Genomic DNA, 17,772 nt, shown 5'->3' with positions numbered 1-17,772 from the left:
ACAGAGAGAGACAGAGAGACAGAGAGAGACAGAGAGAGACAGGGAGAGACAGAGAGAGACAGTGCGCCCCAGCAGGCGATGCGCGCTGCACGCGACTCGTCGGGCAGAGCGCACGAGTTCCCCGCGGTGCCTTTCGCAGGCTCCTGCTTCTGGGTGGCGGTGCTGGGCGGCGACGTGGTGGGCATCGTTGGGGCCCGCGCTCACACGGAGGACAACACCGTGGAGCTGTGCCGCATGTCTGTGGACTCGCGCTACCGCGGCCGGGGCATCGCCAAGGCCCTTGGCCGCACGGTCATCGACTTCGCGCTGGCCAACGGAAACACCGCGGTGGTGCTGAGCACGACCGCTGTGAAAATCGACGCCCACCGTCTCTACCAGTCGCTGGGCTTCAAACACATGGGTGTCACTGAAGATTACGTGCTGCCCGGTATGGACTTCTCGCTTCCCCAGCGCCTGTTCTTCCAGCTGCGCTACCATCGCTACCGGCTTCAAATCCGCGAGGAGTGAGTTCAGCTCGGCAGGGTCTCCCTGCAGTGGCCACCCACTGGCACTGCGTGCACGGCGTTGCCCTGCAGGCTGCCCCTAGCCCGTGGTTGCGTTGCTGCGCGCTTCCACGGGGAGTGTGGGCGGTGCGGCGACGGGAGGAGGACTCTTGCATGCGACCCCGCAGGAGGGGGGAAACGTGTCCTAAAACAACTAATACCCAGACACAAATTTGACTTTTCCTTGCGCAGTTACTAAACGCTTGCTCCAAAATTATATCTGATTTGAATTTGAATGCGTACATGAAAAGGTAAAAAGCATGTTTATTGTACATACTTAAGGTAACTAAGCCAAATATAATATTCTTGATTATAACAAAACAAATGTTTGGTTCGAGATGAATTTAAAGTTCATCTGTAATGCAAGGGGATGCTCGACTTGCCTGCGTAATTCATTCTTCGGGAGCTCCACGTCAGGTCTTGACTGCCAGTTGCAACGTCTGATTTAATAGCGAGGCATTGCTCGAACTCACGTCCCACAGCTGCTGCTGTCGCCACCACCACCGCCGTCGTTCCCAATCGACTGTGCACGAGCGGCCTGCACGAGCGGCCTGCACGGGGCCCACGCGGGGCCCACGGGGGGCCCACGCGGGGCCCACGTGGGCCCACGCGGGCTCGGCCGCCACTGCCGCTCCCTGGCCCCGTCGAGCTGGGGCCGTGCGCGCGGGGACGCTGAGCGCGGCGCGGGGGGTGGCGTCCCCGCTGCCACCTTCACGGAAATTTGGCACGAAAGATCAAAATCGCCTGCGAGCAGCCCACTCTGAACCAAACGAATCACCCCCCCCCCCCCCACGATGATGCAATAATGCCTGTTTGTACGTCACGGTGTGTGTGGTGAGTTGTTACATTTTGTGTTTAAAGTGACTTTAGTTTGAAACGAGTACAGTACCCGGAAGGCCTTAAGTAAGAAACGTAAGCGAGACGAAGGGCTGGGCTGGGGGGGACGCAGTGCTGTGTGGATGCGTTGAGAACGCAGAGGGCCCTGCACGCTGCCACCGCGTGAAGCGGGCACAGCACAAAGAACCCGCGGTGTGGGGATCGGAACCTCATGTGCCTCGACGATCCCTCCCTCTACATGTGGTTCTTGGCTACATACACTCAACGAATAGTAGCTCTGCTACCTTGAGCTCAATGGAAATCGCAGTCGTGATGTTGAATGTACCCGGCTATCGGCATTGACGAGCTTCGGGCACTTTCGTGAATACGAATTTGTGAGTTGTCGCATTGAAGTCGGCTGTAGACTAGCCGGCGGGCTTCTCTGTTCACGTTAACCCGGGTTTACGTCTCCCCTTGTTGGTTTAGTTGCGTTAAAGCCTATTTAATTAAAAAAGTGTGTTTTTCTTACGTCTAAATGTAAGAGTGGACGATGTAAGCGAGGCGTGACAGAGCGAGGCGGCATGGCTGGGGGTCGTCTCCACTCGAAGTGACCGCGCTGACAGCAGCGGGGGGTAAGACGGGCGCAAGCGAAGCGGCTCAGGAGCCTCGCGTGGCTCAGGCGCCTCGCGTGGCTCAGGCGCCTCGCGTGGCTCAGGCGCCGCACGTGGCTCAGGCGCGACCCGGAGGGGCAGAGCGACCGCGGTCTCTGCCGCACGGCTGGACGGGATTGGGGCCTTGGGATCGGGGCCCTTGATCAGAAATTGAATTCGCGTTATCGTTAAGTCGCCTTGCTTATAATGGAAGGGGGGGGGGGGGCAAAATCAATCAAAACTTAATGTGTAAGCATTCGTGAATGGAGTTGGCCAAACATCTCAATATAGGGCCACAGAGCTTGGGTAATTGTTGGTAGTGTCGGTTCTGGCAGCCTTGCTGCTTGGAGTGTTTTCGGTGCCTCCAAGCAAAACAAAAACTGTGCGCGCTGTAGACGCTCTACACAAAAAGCGTTTTGAGATGCAACCTGCACGGACAACACCGCTATACACAAATACCACTTCATTATTATTATATCTCTCTGTGCGAAAAGGCAAAGGCTTAATTGGGACGTAACTGGTGAAATATTAAGAACAAATATGTATGGAATGAAAAGACATGTTCAAAGCACAAATTGGCATTATCTCATTGTCACCACCCTCGTGTGAACAATGCCACACACTGTCGCCTGCATAGCTCATTCTGTACGAGCGGAAAGCTCTTAGCTTCCGAATAAAAATATCAAATGAATTACCTCAAAATGCATTTTTAAATGCACGTTAAGTAAAGTTAGATTGGAGACAAAACTGTGAATAGTAAAGTTATGAATAAGTAAGACTTTGGCATTAACTCTATTAGTCGTGTAACACTATAGTGACAGAATAGAGAGTAGTGGCGTTGTGGTTAGCGCCCCTTGCTACGAACCCAGCCACCCGAGTTCGGTTCCCGCTCACGAACAATAAAAGTGACGAATACGCGAGCTGGTCCTGGGCCTCTCCTGGGTCTACTCAACCTTAATTTAGCATCAGGTGCCATGTGCAAGCATCAGCACTGGTGAGACAACGGAGTCGTGCTGGGCACCCCTTCCCTCGTGTGCCGTGCCGGCCTTAATAGGTGCTCTCTCACAGCACTTGCCCCAGCAGTCTGTGAAGGTGACACGGGGAGACTTTATCTCGTGGCAGCGCACATCTGGTACATTTTGTTGACCTTTTTCTTCTTTCGTATAGAACGTGCAAAGCTCCAGCTTCGTGTCTAGCTGCGCGTGTTGATTGTGGACGTGGGTCCTGCAATACGGCGCGTGTGGGGCAATAAGCGGGGACGCTAACGATGGATCACACTTCACTGCAGTCACAATTAAAACTCGCGCAGAGACCCAAAGAAACCTACAGTCCCACATAGTAACCCATAGACCCACATGAAGATCCATCCTATACAATTACCGTAGGAATAATTCGACTGCTGTAGAAACCTATATACCTACAAAGACTCACATAGGCAACTATACCCATAGACCCACACAGATACCCGTAGACCCACATAGAGACCCATATTACACACCACAGCGTGAGGTGAGTGATGGCTTTGCGCTTCACAGCAACTCTGCGGCTCCTCCATTGTCGTCTTGCAGGCGACGTGGCCGTCCCTAACGCGGCTCGCTGCAGCCCCGGGTCTCTGCGACGCGGAGAAGCCACGCGGCACCTCTGTTGGATCCTCAGTCGGTGTCTCGTTCGGGACGTCGCAGGCTGAGCACCACGTAAATTTCACCGCTGGCTTATCGGTGCCTTTTCCTGTTGACCAAGCGTCGGGGGATGGGTCCAGGAGGGTATAATAGACACGGGCGGCGGGTAGTGGCGATTTGATGCCTTGATGTATTTGTAAGTTATCTCATTGTATTATTATTATCATCATCATCATCATCCCCTCATTGTTTTGTCGGAGTACGGCAGCGTATCGTCTCATGTTCCATGGTGGGAGTGCTCGAGACTTCATTCTTGCAATGAGCCACTGTGAGCGGAGGCCTGCACCGTGTGTCTGAGGCCATACACGAGGCATTGGGAAGACGCTTTGAGGAAACGTTTTAAACGTCTCAGAACAAATGTATTCTCGTAGAAAGCCATATAATTAGCTTTCCTGATATAATTAAATTATTTTAAACGTTTGAAAATACCCTTGTATAACGTATGCGCAACTCAGACTAATTACACTCGAATCTATACACACCCCTCCGCAGTATTCACATCTCAATTATATCAACTTTACAACTTCGCGATTGTGGAGGAGCCCATTTGTTGGCAGGGCAATCGGAGAGTAGGGGAATGTCTGTATCTGTACAACACCATCACAGGCGTCACAAACCACCACTGTGACATCACAACCGATCATTGTGATGTCACACACGATCATTGTGATGTCACACACGATCATTGTGATGTCACACACGATCAATGTGATGTCACACACGATCATTGTGATGTCACAAAGGATCATTGTGATGTCACACACGATCATTGTGATGTCACACACGATCACTGGCAGAAGGAACTCCGAGTGTTAGGGGAGGTGTCCTGAAATGTAACCTCAACATTTACAACAAACGAATTTGTTTTACACATCCGCATTGAAATAATAAGTGAAACCAATTAGGAAGTGTATTGAACGAAGTCGTATTTTTTAGTAAAACTGTAGACTTAACAGAACCGTTAAGGTACTGCCTGGCGCATGGAGCTAATGATCGATAATAAATGTTGCTATGCAAGTATTGCTAAAAGCGTTTGTTAAGACGCCCCGACCAAAGCATGCCACTTGCGAATGCGTTACCCTCGGTGAGTGCTTTGCACTGCGCTGACATCCAACCACGTGACACCGTCAGTGACGTCACGGCACGCGCCACAAATGCGTCCCTATAACGCCAACACGACTGTCAGCATGCACTGACGTTCAGCCACAGCGGAGAAGCTATTTAAGCCCGAGTTGCACTGCTGCTTTGAATGTTGATATTGTGCAACGATGTAACGCGCGTATGTAACGTTGGTGAACTTTAACGAGACTGGAACAATGCCGTAGCACAAGTGTAAAACAAAGGTGGGAGAATATCACGCGTTCGCGTTTACTACTGAAGTGCTCGCCGCTCCCAGAAGGCTGCTCTGAGCGGAATTAATGTGTCTGCGACCCTCGGAGTGTTTTATAACTTCGTTATAGCGATACATCCCTTCTCAATACGGCTTCAAATGACCACTCTCACACACACCGTGCACTAAGTTGTAAGTTTAAAACGGCCAACTTCAATGTAGCCTTGTGAGTGCATGTTGGCCAGAAGTGAATATCAAGTGAACGCGTTTCAACCCCTAAGGGAGGGGTGCAAGACATTCACTCCTCGCTCACTCGAAGGGAAGTGAATAAGAGCGGATATACATTGCACTGAATAATGCTGAATAACACTTCAACAATACTGAATAACACTGAACAATACTGAATAACATTGAATAATACTGAATAACACTGGACAATACTGAATAACATTGGACAATACTGAATAACACTGAACAATACTGAATAACACTGAATAATACTGAATAACACTGAACAATACTGAAAAACATTGAACAATACTGAATAACATTGAAAAATACTGAATAACACTGAACAATACTGAATAACACTGAACAATACTGAATAACATTGAACAATACTGAATAACACTGAATAATACTGAATAACACTGAAAAATACTGAATAACACTGAACAATACTGAATAACATTGAACAATACTGAATAACATTGAACAATACTGAATAACACTGAACAATACTGAATAACACTGAACAATACTGAATAACATTGAACAATACTGAATAACACTGAACAATACTGAATAACACTGAATAATACTGAATAACACTGCACAATACTGAATAACATTGAACAATACTGAACAACACTGAACAAAATCTTGAATAATACTAAACAATACTGAATAATACTGAACAATACTGAATAACACTGAACAATACTGAACAACACTGAACAATACTGAATAGCACTGAACAATACTGAATAACACTGAACAATACTGAATAACACTGAACAACACTGAACAACACTGAACAATACTGAACAACACTGAACAGTACTGAATAACACTGAACAATACTGAACAACACTGAACAATACTGAACAACATTGAACAATACTGAATAACACTGAACAACACTGAACAACACTGAACAACACTGAACAATACTGAACAACACTGAACAATACTGAATAACACTGAATAACACTGAACAATACTGAATAACACTGAACAATACTGAATAACACTGAACAATACTGAACAACACTGAACAACACTGAACAATACTGAACAACACTGAACAACACTGAACAATATTGAACAACACTGAACAACACTGAACAACACTGAACAATACTGAATAACACTGAACAATACTGAATAACACTGAATAATACTGAATAACACTGAACAATACTGAACAACACTGAACAATACTGAACAACACTGAACAACACTGACCAACACTGAACAATGCTGAACTACATTGTACAACACTGAACAACCCTAAACAACACTGAACAACCCTGAACAACACTGAACAACACTGAACAACACTGAACAATACTGAATAACACTGAACAACCCTGAACAACACTGAACAACACTGAACAATACTGAATAACACTGAACAATACTGAACAACACTGAACAATACTGAACAACACTGAACAACACTGAACAACACCGAACAATACTGAACAACCCTGAACAACACTGAACAACACTCAACAACACTGAACAATACTGTACAGCTCTCTCACGCGTCTCTGGGACGTTCCGCGCATTGTTCGGCAAGCTGTGCGACGTTCCACACCACGTGCTGAGAGCTCCATTTCGTGAAGTTGCTGAAAAAGCTGCCAGCACGTGCTGTGAAACGTTGGACATTGTGCCGAACAACGCTCTGGTCTAAGAGTCGACAGCGGACGGGAGGAGTGGCCATCCTCAATGTCCCGCCATCCTCATTGTCCCGCCATCCTCATTGTCCCGCCATCCTCTTTGTCCCGCCATCCTCATTGTCCCGCCATCCTCATTGTCCCGCCATCCTCATTGTCCCGCCATCCTCATTGTCCCGCCATCCTCATTGTCCCGCCATCCTCACTGTCCCGCCATCCTCTTTGTCCCGCCATCCTCTTTGTCCCGCCATCCTCATTGTCCCGCCATCCTCATTGTCCCGCCATCCTCATTGTCCCGCCATCCTCATTGTCCCGCCATCCTCATTGTCCCGCCATCCTCTTTGAGAACGCTGAGTAATGCTTTGGACAGATTCTTGGTGACATCGGCAATCAGTCCAACAAGGGAATGTGAGCTGCGCCCAAGTACGATACGAGCCCTGCTAGCAACACACACTCCGAGTGTCTCATTGGGGATGAGATTTTAGGACAATTTCTCGAAAGAATTGGATGAAATACAAACATCAGGAAATGCACAGCACAAATAACAATGGCGTGACAATCCACAGTGTTACCGGCACCAGTGAAGTTTTATGGAAATAAATATTGAACGTTAGCAACGTCAACACAAGGTGTCCATTAAGGACGAAACCATTTTATTTGTTCTGCCCATGATCTTTATAAACAAGGGGGTGTGAGATTCGGGTGATCGCCACCCCGAAAATAGTCGTTTAATTGACTTTTACCATGCAGATACATCTCACTGCGGTGGGGTTATATTTATTTACCAAGTGAGGGCCCTATTGAAACAGCTAGACGTTTCGGGGGACCCCCGGGAAGTGTTTCGATCCCCTTGTGGCTGCTGTTTCCATTCTCAGGGTCGCGCGCTCTGCGCTGCTGCCGTCCCAGCTGCCCACAAGCCGCGTGGACGGGGGCCGGGCAGTAGAAGCAGCAGCAGCTACAGCAGCAGCAGCTAAAGCAGCAGCAGCACCTGCAGCAACAGCAGCACCTGCAGCAGCTGCACCTGCAGCAGCAGCTACAGCAGCAGCAGCACCTGCAGCAGCTAAAGCAGCAGCAGCAGCACCTGCAGCAGCAGCAGCAGCTACAGCAGCAGCAGCAGTTACAGCAGCAGCAGCAGCTACAGCAGCAGCTAAAGCAGCAGCAGCACCTGCAGCAGCACCTGCAGCAGCAGTTACAGCAGCAGCAGCTAAAGCAGCGGCAGCTAAAGCAGCAGCAGTTGCAGCAGCAGCTAAAGCAGCAGAAGTTGCAGCAGCAGTTGCAGCAGCAGTTGCAGCAGCAGCTAAAGCAGCAGCAGTTGCAGCAGCAGCTAAAGCAGCAACTAAAGCAGCAGCAGCTAAAGCAGCATCAGTTACAGCAGTTAAATCAGCAGCAGCAGCTAAAGCAGCAGCTAAAGCAGCAGCAGCTAAAGCAGCAGCAGTTGCAGCAGCTAAAGCAGCAGCAGTTGCAGCAGCAGCTAAAGCAGCAGCTTCTGTAGCAGCTGCAGAAGTTGCAGCACCTGCAGCAGCAGTTGCAGCAGCACCTGCAGCAGCAGCTAAAGCAGCAGCAGTTGCAGCAGCACCTGCAGCAGCACCTGCAGCAGCTTCTGTAGCAGCTGCAGAAGTTGCAGCACCTGCAGCAGCAGTTGCAGCAGCACCTTCAGCAGCAGCTAAAGCAGCAGCACCTGCAGCAGCAGCTTCTGGAGCAGCTGCAGAAGTTACAGCAGCTGCAGCAGTTGCAGCAGCTAAAGTAGCAGCAGTTGCAGCAGCACCTGCAGCAGCTGCAGTAGCTGCAGCAGCTTCTGCAGCAGTATCTGCAGAAGCTACTGCTGCAGATTTTGCTACAGCAGCTACTGCTGCAGCTACTGCTGCAGCAGTAGCTGCAGCAGTAGCTTCTGTAGCAGCTGTAGCAGCGCACGCGGCCGCCAAGGCGCCACGAGTCAGAGACGTCACTTATGAAAGAATGTGATCATATATACATATATATTATATATACATATGTTATATATACTATATACATATATTTACGTAGGGATTCACAACCAATCTTTTGATTTGTAATTGTTTTTTTGGGGTGAGGTCGACGTGTAAAAATGTGTCATGAACCCTCCTCCACGTGACACAACCAATGACTAAAAGTGTCACGTGAGACACTGTGATTCCTTGGCATACGGTGGGCGCACATTGTTCCACGAGCCACAGAAACGTCGCATTCAGTTCAGAATGGCAGTCGTAAGTGTCCTCGTACGGCGGGTGCAATGCTTTTGGATTTGATGAACAAGCGGTGAGACTCATGGCATTACAAGAATACGACAGTGTGTCTTTACAACACAAATGTGTTGCAAAGAACGAGAACATCTCCCACTAAAATATATTTTACGCTTTAAACTTCTCGTGGCGAGTCTCACCGACAAGTCTCGCGTCACACGGCAGAGGGCTCGCGTCACGCGGCAGAGGGCCCGCGTCGCGTGGCAGAGGGCACGCGTCACACGGCAGAGGGCACGCGTCACGCGGCAGAGGGCACGCGTCACGCGGCAGAGGGCACGCGTCACGCGGCAGAGGGCACGCGTCACACGGCAGAGGGCCCGCGTCGCCCGCTCTCACGGTGGGGGGGGGGGGGGGTCTGCTGCAGAACTATAATTTAATAATGCAACGACAAGAAACCCCAAAGAAGATTGGCATCCAAAGCTGAGCGTTTAAACCGTGGAGTACTCGAAGGCGTCACACGAAACGACGTTTAGGGAGGTGAATGCGTCGATTGGTCTTCCTCGGTGTTCGTCACTGTCACCAGCAGCACGCTGCAAACACGGCCCGGCACAGTCTGCAGCCCACCGCGTGTCCCGTCAACAGCCACTCGCGTGTGTCACCATGGTGCATTGCCCTCTGACACAGACCCATATACAAGTTCCGTTTGGCAAGATGATATTTGTAGCATTGACAACGACTTTAAATGAGCTAATCGAGATATCTGTTGATTAACTGGACGGGCAGTGGTGGAACGAACAAGTGTGCGAGACTCATCGAATGGACACAAACCAAACCATGGGACACGTGGTCTGCTATTTGTTTACAATGTCCACTCAATTGTGCGTGTCGCCGGCTCACGTGCACGTAATGAGTTTCTATGAAGCTTGGCATACAGATATTGTCACTACGCGCAGTGCCTTTTAATAACTTGCAGACATTTGGTGTTGTACGCTCAGAGACTCCCCGCTGCTGCGCGGGTGATGTCGCGACGCCTCTGAGTGCCAATTTTGCCGACGTCACAGCCACGTGCGCGCTCGCAGTCCCCGTCACAGCCACGTGCGCGTTCCCTTCCTCTCTGGAGGCGTCCGTTTCGGAGCTTGTTTGGCGTTTTAATATATCCTTTTGTTCTTTAAAAAAATACCTCTTTATTTACACGTAAAATATGCCGGATAAAAACAATTGGGACATAAATTATCGCCAATTATGATCAAATGTCGTGAACCTTAACACGTTGAAATGGTTGCCTTGGCTATGAGCTGGTGGTGGTCGCTACGAGCTCGTAGGATCGGGATTTCTCCGAATGAATTTTGTAATTGCTGATAAGAACAACCCAGCAAGTGACAGGATGGTGCACACGTGTAGCCCGGCAGTAAAGTAGCATTCCCCTCGTTGTGCGTGACAGCCCGCTCGCGTCTATGAGGGCCGTGGAGCGACGTTATTGCCCGGTTCATTGTTGACCGCTGCTGCTGCTTCAGAGAGAACCGGGGGCGAAGAGACATTGGTTGCTTTGTGCATGCACTGGTCTACTGTGGACTCATGGTTCCCGTTTAAGCGGACGGTTGAAACGTTCCATCAACGTGGCTTCGAAGAGTCTCGTCTACGATGTTGTCTGGCCACGCTCCAAGTCAGAGGCAATGTGACGATACTGATTGCGAATTGGACACGGCACTATCACACGAGGAACCGACCTCGACGATATCCAAAGCTCAAAGCACCTCCTGGACCTTCATAGGTCTCGGTGTGAATTGCCGGGACTCGCGTGATCTGCACTTTCATTCCTCGCCTGCCAATAGGGCCTGCCAACAGGGCCTGCCAACAGGGCCTGCCAATAGGGCCTGCCAACAGGGCCTGCCAATAGGGCCTGCCAACAGGGCCTGCCAATAGGGCCTGCCAATAGGGCCTGCCAACAGGGCCTGCCAATAGGGCCTGCCAATAGGGCCTGCCAACAGGGCCTGCCAATAGGGCCTGCCAATAGGGCCTGCCAACAGGGCCTGCCAATAGGGCCTGCCAATAGGGCCTGCCAACAGGGCCTGCCAATAGGGCCTGCCAACAGGGCCTGCCAATAGGGCCTGCCAACAGGGTTTGCTCCGGTAAAAGCGTCGTGCAGTTGGAATCGGCCTCTCTTGCGAGGCGCTCTGTGGCCATGGGACTGCACCGCGGTGGTGGTGGCGGTGGTGACGGTGATGGTGGCGGTAGTGGTGACGGTGGTTATAGTAGTGGTGGTGGTGGTGGCGGCAGTGGTAGTGGTGTTCATGAGGGCGCTTGCTGGTGATCGGCGCATGCGGTTACACGCGTTCGTGTGCAACCGCACGCAAATGCGTGGGCAGTGCGATTATTAAAAACAAAATGTTTCCAGATGAGCTTCACGTGCGATGGAGATGTGCAGCCACATTGAGATCAAGGTGCCTCCTAAACTGGGGTTAAACAGTGCAACTTTCCTGCACTCACACCTCTGTTGCACTTTCCAAATGCTAGACAACATTCCGTGTTGAATACTGCGAGTTATTTGCTTCTGACTTGAAACACAGCCACACAATAATGGTCCATTAAACTCAACGAGGTCCATGTATGCGTTCGACAGCTTACATGTCCCAAATGAATTACACGCAGAATAGTCGTAAACATAGCAGAGTACGCTACTCTCATAACCAGTCTGGATTTAGTAATAAGAAATTAACGTCCTGAGATGGAATGAGATGGATTGTGGCATCCATGAGGAATGGCGGCAGTGGCGAGGCTATTCATATAGCAGTGGATACACCATGGCAGATGATGATGAATATAAAGAATCACGGGGAAGGAACTGTGCCCGATTGCGGTGTGGTGCAGCAGTGGTGCCGACGTGCCAGCTCCAGCCTGGAGGCAATGTGCACGCCCGTTTAGGGGTGCGAATGCATCGCTGGTTGAGCGGCATCGATGGATCACCGATTCTAGGGATGGGATTTGAGCGTTATGCGAGGAGCGCTGTGGACGTGTAAGCGTCGGCGCTGAGGAGCACGGGTTTTTGTTTGTTGCTAAAATCAAAACAAATGCAGATTTTGACTCGAAATAAGTAAACGTTTTATTTTGTAAAACATGGAATACTTATGGGAGCGATATGTTTGGATGGTGTTTGGATCGTGTGATTGAATGGGTTTGGTTCGTACTCCGTGGTACACATGCGTACACGCCGTGGCTCGCGCCGGAGTCTTCTCCAGAGTGAGCCCACGACCACCACCGGCAGAGCTCACCGGGGGGTGAGCTCAGCCGTGCCAGGCGCGGGTGCTGTATGTGTGCGCGTTGGCGTGGCACGGTGCGCGTGCCTTGTGGCTTTGTGCGAAACAGTTTGCCTGTGAAGCCTCTCACGTGCGCCACGAACCGTGTCCGATGCGCAGGCGCACAGTGCCTGTTGCGTGCGCGCGTTGTGTGCGTGTGTGTACGTGTGTGTGCGTGTGTGTACGTGTGTGTACGTGTGTGTACACGTGTGTGCGTGTGTACACGTGTGTGCGTGTGTACACGTGCAGAGTGTCCATCGAGAAGCGCGGCGTGCGGAGCTCCAGAGGGGTGTGTGTGTCGTGGATTTGTGGTACACTCGTGAGACGAGTGTGGGCCCCGCAATGTGCGACTGGGCCCTGTGTTGGCTTCTATTCGACGTTGCGTGCCAGATACCCGCATTGCCCTACCTCTGTCTAACGCATCGTGTGCTGCTTGTGGAGAACATTTATTTTTTAGAAAAGTATCAAGGCAGCTGCTATCTTCCTTCAAAAAAGCACTATGAATATTCGTTGTTCTAGATAGCGAGTTGTCAAAACAACGTTTAACATTACACAGAAATGAGTCAATAATATTTTGTACATATGTATTTTATTAAATTAGCAGCAGATTGCTTTGTACAAAGCTGTATATGTATGCACTTTCAATGGCCCTGCATGCTGCCTGGCTAAACTTGACCGTGAGTGAGGGTGTCCGCAGAGTCGCAGGGCACCGGTGGACGACAGCGCTTGACGTGGAAACCAGCAGTGGGCCACACCAAAAGCTCTGAGATCCATTCCCGTGGATCTCAACGGGCTACGCCATCCACCCAAAAACCTTGACCAACAATTGCCCTGTAATATACTGTACTGTGGACATGACGCACATAAAGTACGAACACCCTCTATCGGTAGTAGTTCATTGTCGTCTACTTTGCTGATTTGCGGTGGTCCACCCGTGTGTGTCGCGATGCACGGGTTGACCACCGCTGGACCTGACCGAGGCACGGCGAGGATGCGAGTGCTGTACACGTGGCCCTGAGACGGCTCCCACGGACAGGCGGTGGTGACGACGGCTGAGTGCGTGCGTGAAGCGTCCTGCGAACCGTCTTCTCTCGCCGAGTCGTTCGCTCGGAGAAGTGGTGGCGGCAAGGTCAGAGCGGCAAGGTCAGAATGGCGAGGTCAGAGTGGCAAGGTCAGAGCGGCGAGGTCAGAGCGGCAAGGTCAGAGCGGCGAGGTCAGAGCGGGCGTTACGGGTAGATGTGCTCGTCGAATCTGTTGAGAAAATGGGTGACCTGACTGACTCGACAGCCTTCATCCTGGCCCACCTAAAGTATCACGCACCCAGAACATCAGAGTGGTCGTTGACGAGAGGGGGCCATGGCCATCAGCTCGATATGGCAGGGAACCACAGACAAAGGCAGCCAGCAGCTGGCACCAACAATCGCCCAAACTCTGTGGTCTGTTCGTGACGGGGAATACTGATCACGTGGTCTAGCCTCGGGCACCCCCAGTGGAAGCTGTCGCTGTGCATTATCTGCCAGTAAGGGGGGGGCACACTTGCGACTGTATTTATAACTCTTTTATTATTGGGAAATTTAGACCAGGACGCCAGGACACAATGGGCTGTCTTGGGATAGTCGACGCGTGATCAATAATCACCAACGAAGCCGTCCCTGCGCTGGTCATCTTGAGGACACATTCGGGGACTGCCGGGTCAACGCTGCACCACTGTGTTCAAGCATGCGTGGCCGTCTTTTGTTGAAGCAACGCTGACTCACGCCGATCTATATGCCAATGTGAGTTACTGGATGCCGTTTTAAACGAAGCAGTCCTTCGCGGACGTTGCGCGGAGCCCTCCGGCCCGACCCCCACGTCGCTGCTACCCTTGGCAGTGCACAACCTCCACAGTTGCCACCGCCAGCTCCCCGCCACCTCGTCGCGAGCCCTGGCAGCAACTCATCTCACCGCGTCCCCGGTGTCGTTCGGTCCAGTCCGGTAGCACGATCGGTCTCCCCAGTTCGTGACTATTGCCGCCACCCTCTTCGATATACAGGACGACTCTATTGCTGGATGTCTGTCCAAAAGAGTGATTTGTAGGTTGCGTTGTCTCACTGAGTTGTACATGTCACCGGCGGCGTCTGCTTTAAACGTGGACTTGGCACGTTTCACGGGCACATTAATAATCCCCATGCACTGTTGTTGTAAAACAGCATCGACACCACGTGCTGTATACGTGACCCAACACGCGAATGCACACTCCACAGGGTGGACATGTCAAGATCTCTTCTGACCAACTGCTTCACCGGACTCGTATGTGGTTTTGTTTTTTAACGAGGGCTTTTTAAAAGCAAATCTTGTTCCTGCTAGAGCATGTGAGGGTAGTCACCTTCAGTCTGAAGCTGGTGCAGTAAAAAAAGTGGTCCAGATGTTTTGTGACCCCCCCATCCCCATTTAATTCTCAAAAACTTAATATTTGTAAGTATTGTAAGCTTTACTTAAAACATAAATGAATATGCAAAGGGTAAAACATGTTCGTGGTCACTTAATCGTGGGTCACGAGACACGTGGGGTACCCTGGACGCTGCAGAGCACGCTGGCGAATGCGCCATTTATGGCCGTGAACGTCTTTGACAAACTCACGCATCTCAAAACGCCCTTTGTGATGTGCTGGAGAGATGAAGCCGCTCTTATCGGGGGGAGGGGGGGCCTAACCGCGAGATTCAAAAGGCGAAGGAGCGTGACCTCGAGTGGTGACAAAGCGACATTTTGGTGGTGCAAAGGAAACTTCGTAACATGTTGACCTTCATTTCTACAGGCTAAAACTATCACAAGGCTTTGGCCGTAGTAAACATTACTGTTAGCCGTCCTTCATATACGGTACCTGCTGCAGTGCTCGATTCCCATACAGCACAATTCCGGTCTCTCGTTCGTCTCTCCATTGTCCCTCACTCCTCCCAGACTGCCACTCGCTCATCCGCCCCCCCCCCCCGTGTGTTCATCTCACGGTCATCCTTGTTCGCTTGCGTTCTGCCATGCCATCGTGGGCAACTGAGTTTTAAAAGAGGCCAGATGCCCACTCCGTCATCATGAAAGGATTGTGCGCGTGGCAGCAGAGGATTGGGCATCTCAACCGTGTCCAATCGGACCACCACTAATGGCATGGCTAGTTGCACCCTATGGATGAGGACAAGGGGGTTTCTCGTTATTTACACGCTGAATACACACGCTGGTATAAAAGCAGCTTCAATTAACTGGATCCATAGCCTTGACCTAACCGTATTGCTGTGAGTTGCTACTTGACAGGTCCTGTACGCTGTTATCTGATGCCATCTGCTCCTCAATATCAAACTGTTCCGCACCCCCTACTTGAGAGAGACTGTGATAAATAATTAAAATGTAGCATACTTGCGTTAATAACATTTGCATGTGTGACTGAAATAAAAACATGGAATCTCAAACTGATTGATGTATTATCTTTCCAGTGTGTTTCTTATGTAAAATATGAGCTCAACGCACTATCGACGTCATGTATAAACGCTCATTCATTGGCTGAAAACATCTCAATATATAGAGGACCGCAGAACTTTGTCAATTGTTGGTATCACCAGCTCACTGCCTGGGCACTGCCCTCCAGCTTGTCTGTGGTTCCTCAACGATGGCGCTGAGACTAATAAATAAACACTTAAAACTACAGCGAGCAGTGCACCACTTTGTCAGAGGATGATCTAAGAAGATGATCTTTCAGAATTCCTGAAGTTAATGATAGCCATATCCATTGACAGCAGGGACACACATTTTATATGCCTCGAAAAGGAGGGTTTATCACGTGACAATCAAATTGACATTTCTAATGCTCAAGTCGGAATATGCTGAATTAAGTGAAAAGCCACATGTATTATGATGGGTTTTTTGTGAGTGAAAAGGTGGGTGGGGCTGTCATCACCATGCGTTGTATCACGAGTGGTGGAGCACTGCATTCCGTGAGAATCCACATTTAGCATAACGGGTTCTAGTGACAGTCGTATGCATCCGTGGTTGGGCCGAACCGATTAGTTTAAATGAGTTGTGAGCACAAACGTCTGAGGCGGGTGCTAGGATAGTGTGGTAATCCAGGATGCGAACACGGCAGGTGAGTGTGGTAGATATGATCACGTGAGTGTGGTAGATATGATCACGTGAGTGTGGTAGATATGATCACGTGAGCGTGGTAGATATGATCACGTGAATGTGGTAGATATGATCAGGTGAGTGTGGTAGATATGGTCAGGTGAGCGTGGTAGATATGATCACGTGAGCGTGGTAGATATGATCACGTGAGTGTGATAGATATGGTCAGGTGAGTGTGGTAGATATGATCACGTGAGCGTGGTAGATATGATCACGTGAGTGTGGTAGATATGGTCAGGTGAGTGTGGTAGATATGATCACGTGAGTGTGGTAGATATGATCACGTGAGCGTGGTAGATATGATCACGTGAGCGTGGTAGTTATGGTCAGGTGAGCGTGGTAGATATGATCACGTGAGTGTGGTAGATATGATCACGTGACTGTGGTAGATATGGTCAGGTGAGCGTGGTAGATATGATCACGTGAGTGTGGTAGATATGATCACGTGAGTGTGGTAGATATGATCACGTGAGTGTGGTAGATATGATCAGGTGAGCGTGGTATATATGATCAGGCAGCATCAACGACTACCTGGGGCCCGAGTAACCAACGATTGACGGGAGTCGATAATGTACCTAGACCAGGGGTCGGCAACCAACAGAACACTCTCTCGCAGAGCAGTGAACACTCTCTCGCAGAGCAGAGAACACTCTCTAGCAGGGCAGAGAACACTCTCTCGCAGAGCAGAGAACACTCTCTCGCAGGGCAGAGAACACTCTCTCGCAGAGCAGAGAACACTCTCTCGCAGGACAGAGAACACTCTCTCGCAGGGCAGTGAACACTCTCTCGAAGGGCAGAGAACACTCTCTCGCAGGGCAGAGAACACTCTCTAGCAGGGCAGAGAACACTCTCTCGCAGTGCAGAGAACACTCTCTCGCAGGGCAGAGAACACTCTCTCGCAGAGCAGAGAACACTCTCTAGCAGGGCAGTGAACACTCTCTCGCAAGGCAGAGAACACTCTCTCGCAGGGCAGAGAACACTCTCTCGCAGGGCAGAGAACACTCTCTCGCAAGGCAGAGAACACTCTCTCGCAGGGCAAAGAACACTCTCTCGCAAGGCAGAGAACACTCTCTCGCAGGGCAAAGAACACTCTCTCGCAGGGCAGAGAACACTCTCTCGCAGAGCAGTGAACACTCTCTCGCAGAGCAGAGAACACTCTCTAGCAGGGCAGTGAACACTCTCTCGCAGGGCAGAGAACACTCTCTCGCAAGGCA

General features: G+C 50.5%; 1 protein-coding gene across 1 annotated transcript in view; it reads left to right on the top strand.

The window, feature by feature from the left end:
* The window catches only part of NAT8L (N-acetyltransferase 8 like), a 33,328-nt gene extending 17,475 nt beyond the window's left edge, over positions 1–15,853 (top strand). Inside the window, exon 3 of the mRNA XM_032950240.2 lies at positions 140–15,853. Within this exon, the coding sequence (XP_032806131.1) occupies positions 140–507 (368 nt within the window). The 3' untranslated portion in view covers positions 508–15,853. The remainder of the gene's footprint in view (positions 1–139) is intronic.
* The last annotated feature ends 1,919 nt before the right edge of the window (positions 15,854–17,772 follow it).

The sequence above is a fragment of the Petromyzon marinus genome, chromosome 9, assembly GCF_048934315.1.
Source record: "Petromyzon marinus isolate PM22_M1 ecotype Great Lakes invasive population chromosome 9, UKy_Petmar_22M1.pri1.0, whole genome shotgun sequence".
In the NCBI taxonomy this organism is placed as follows: domain Eukaryota; kingdom Metazoa; phylum Chordata; class Hyperoartia; order Petromyzontiformes; family Petromyzontidae; genus Petromyzon; species Petromyzon marinus.
Note: the sequence above shows the minus strand (reverse complement) of the source record. Positions and strands in the feature narration are given on the sequence as shown.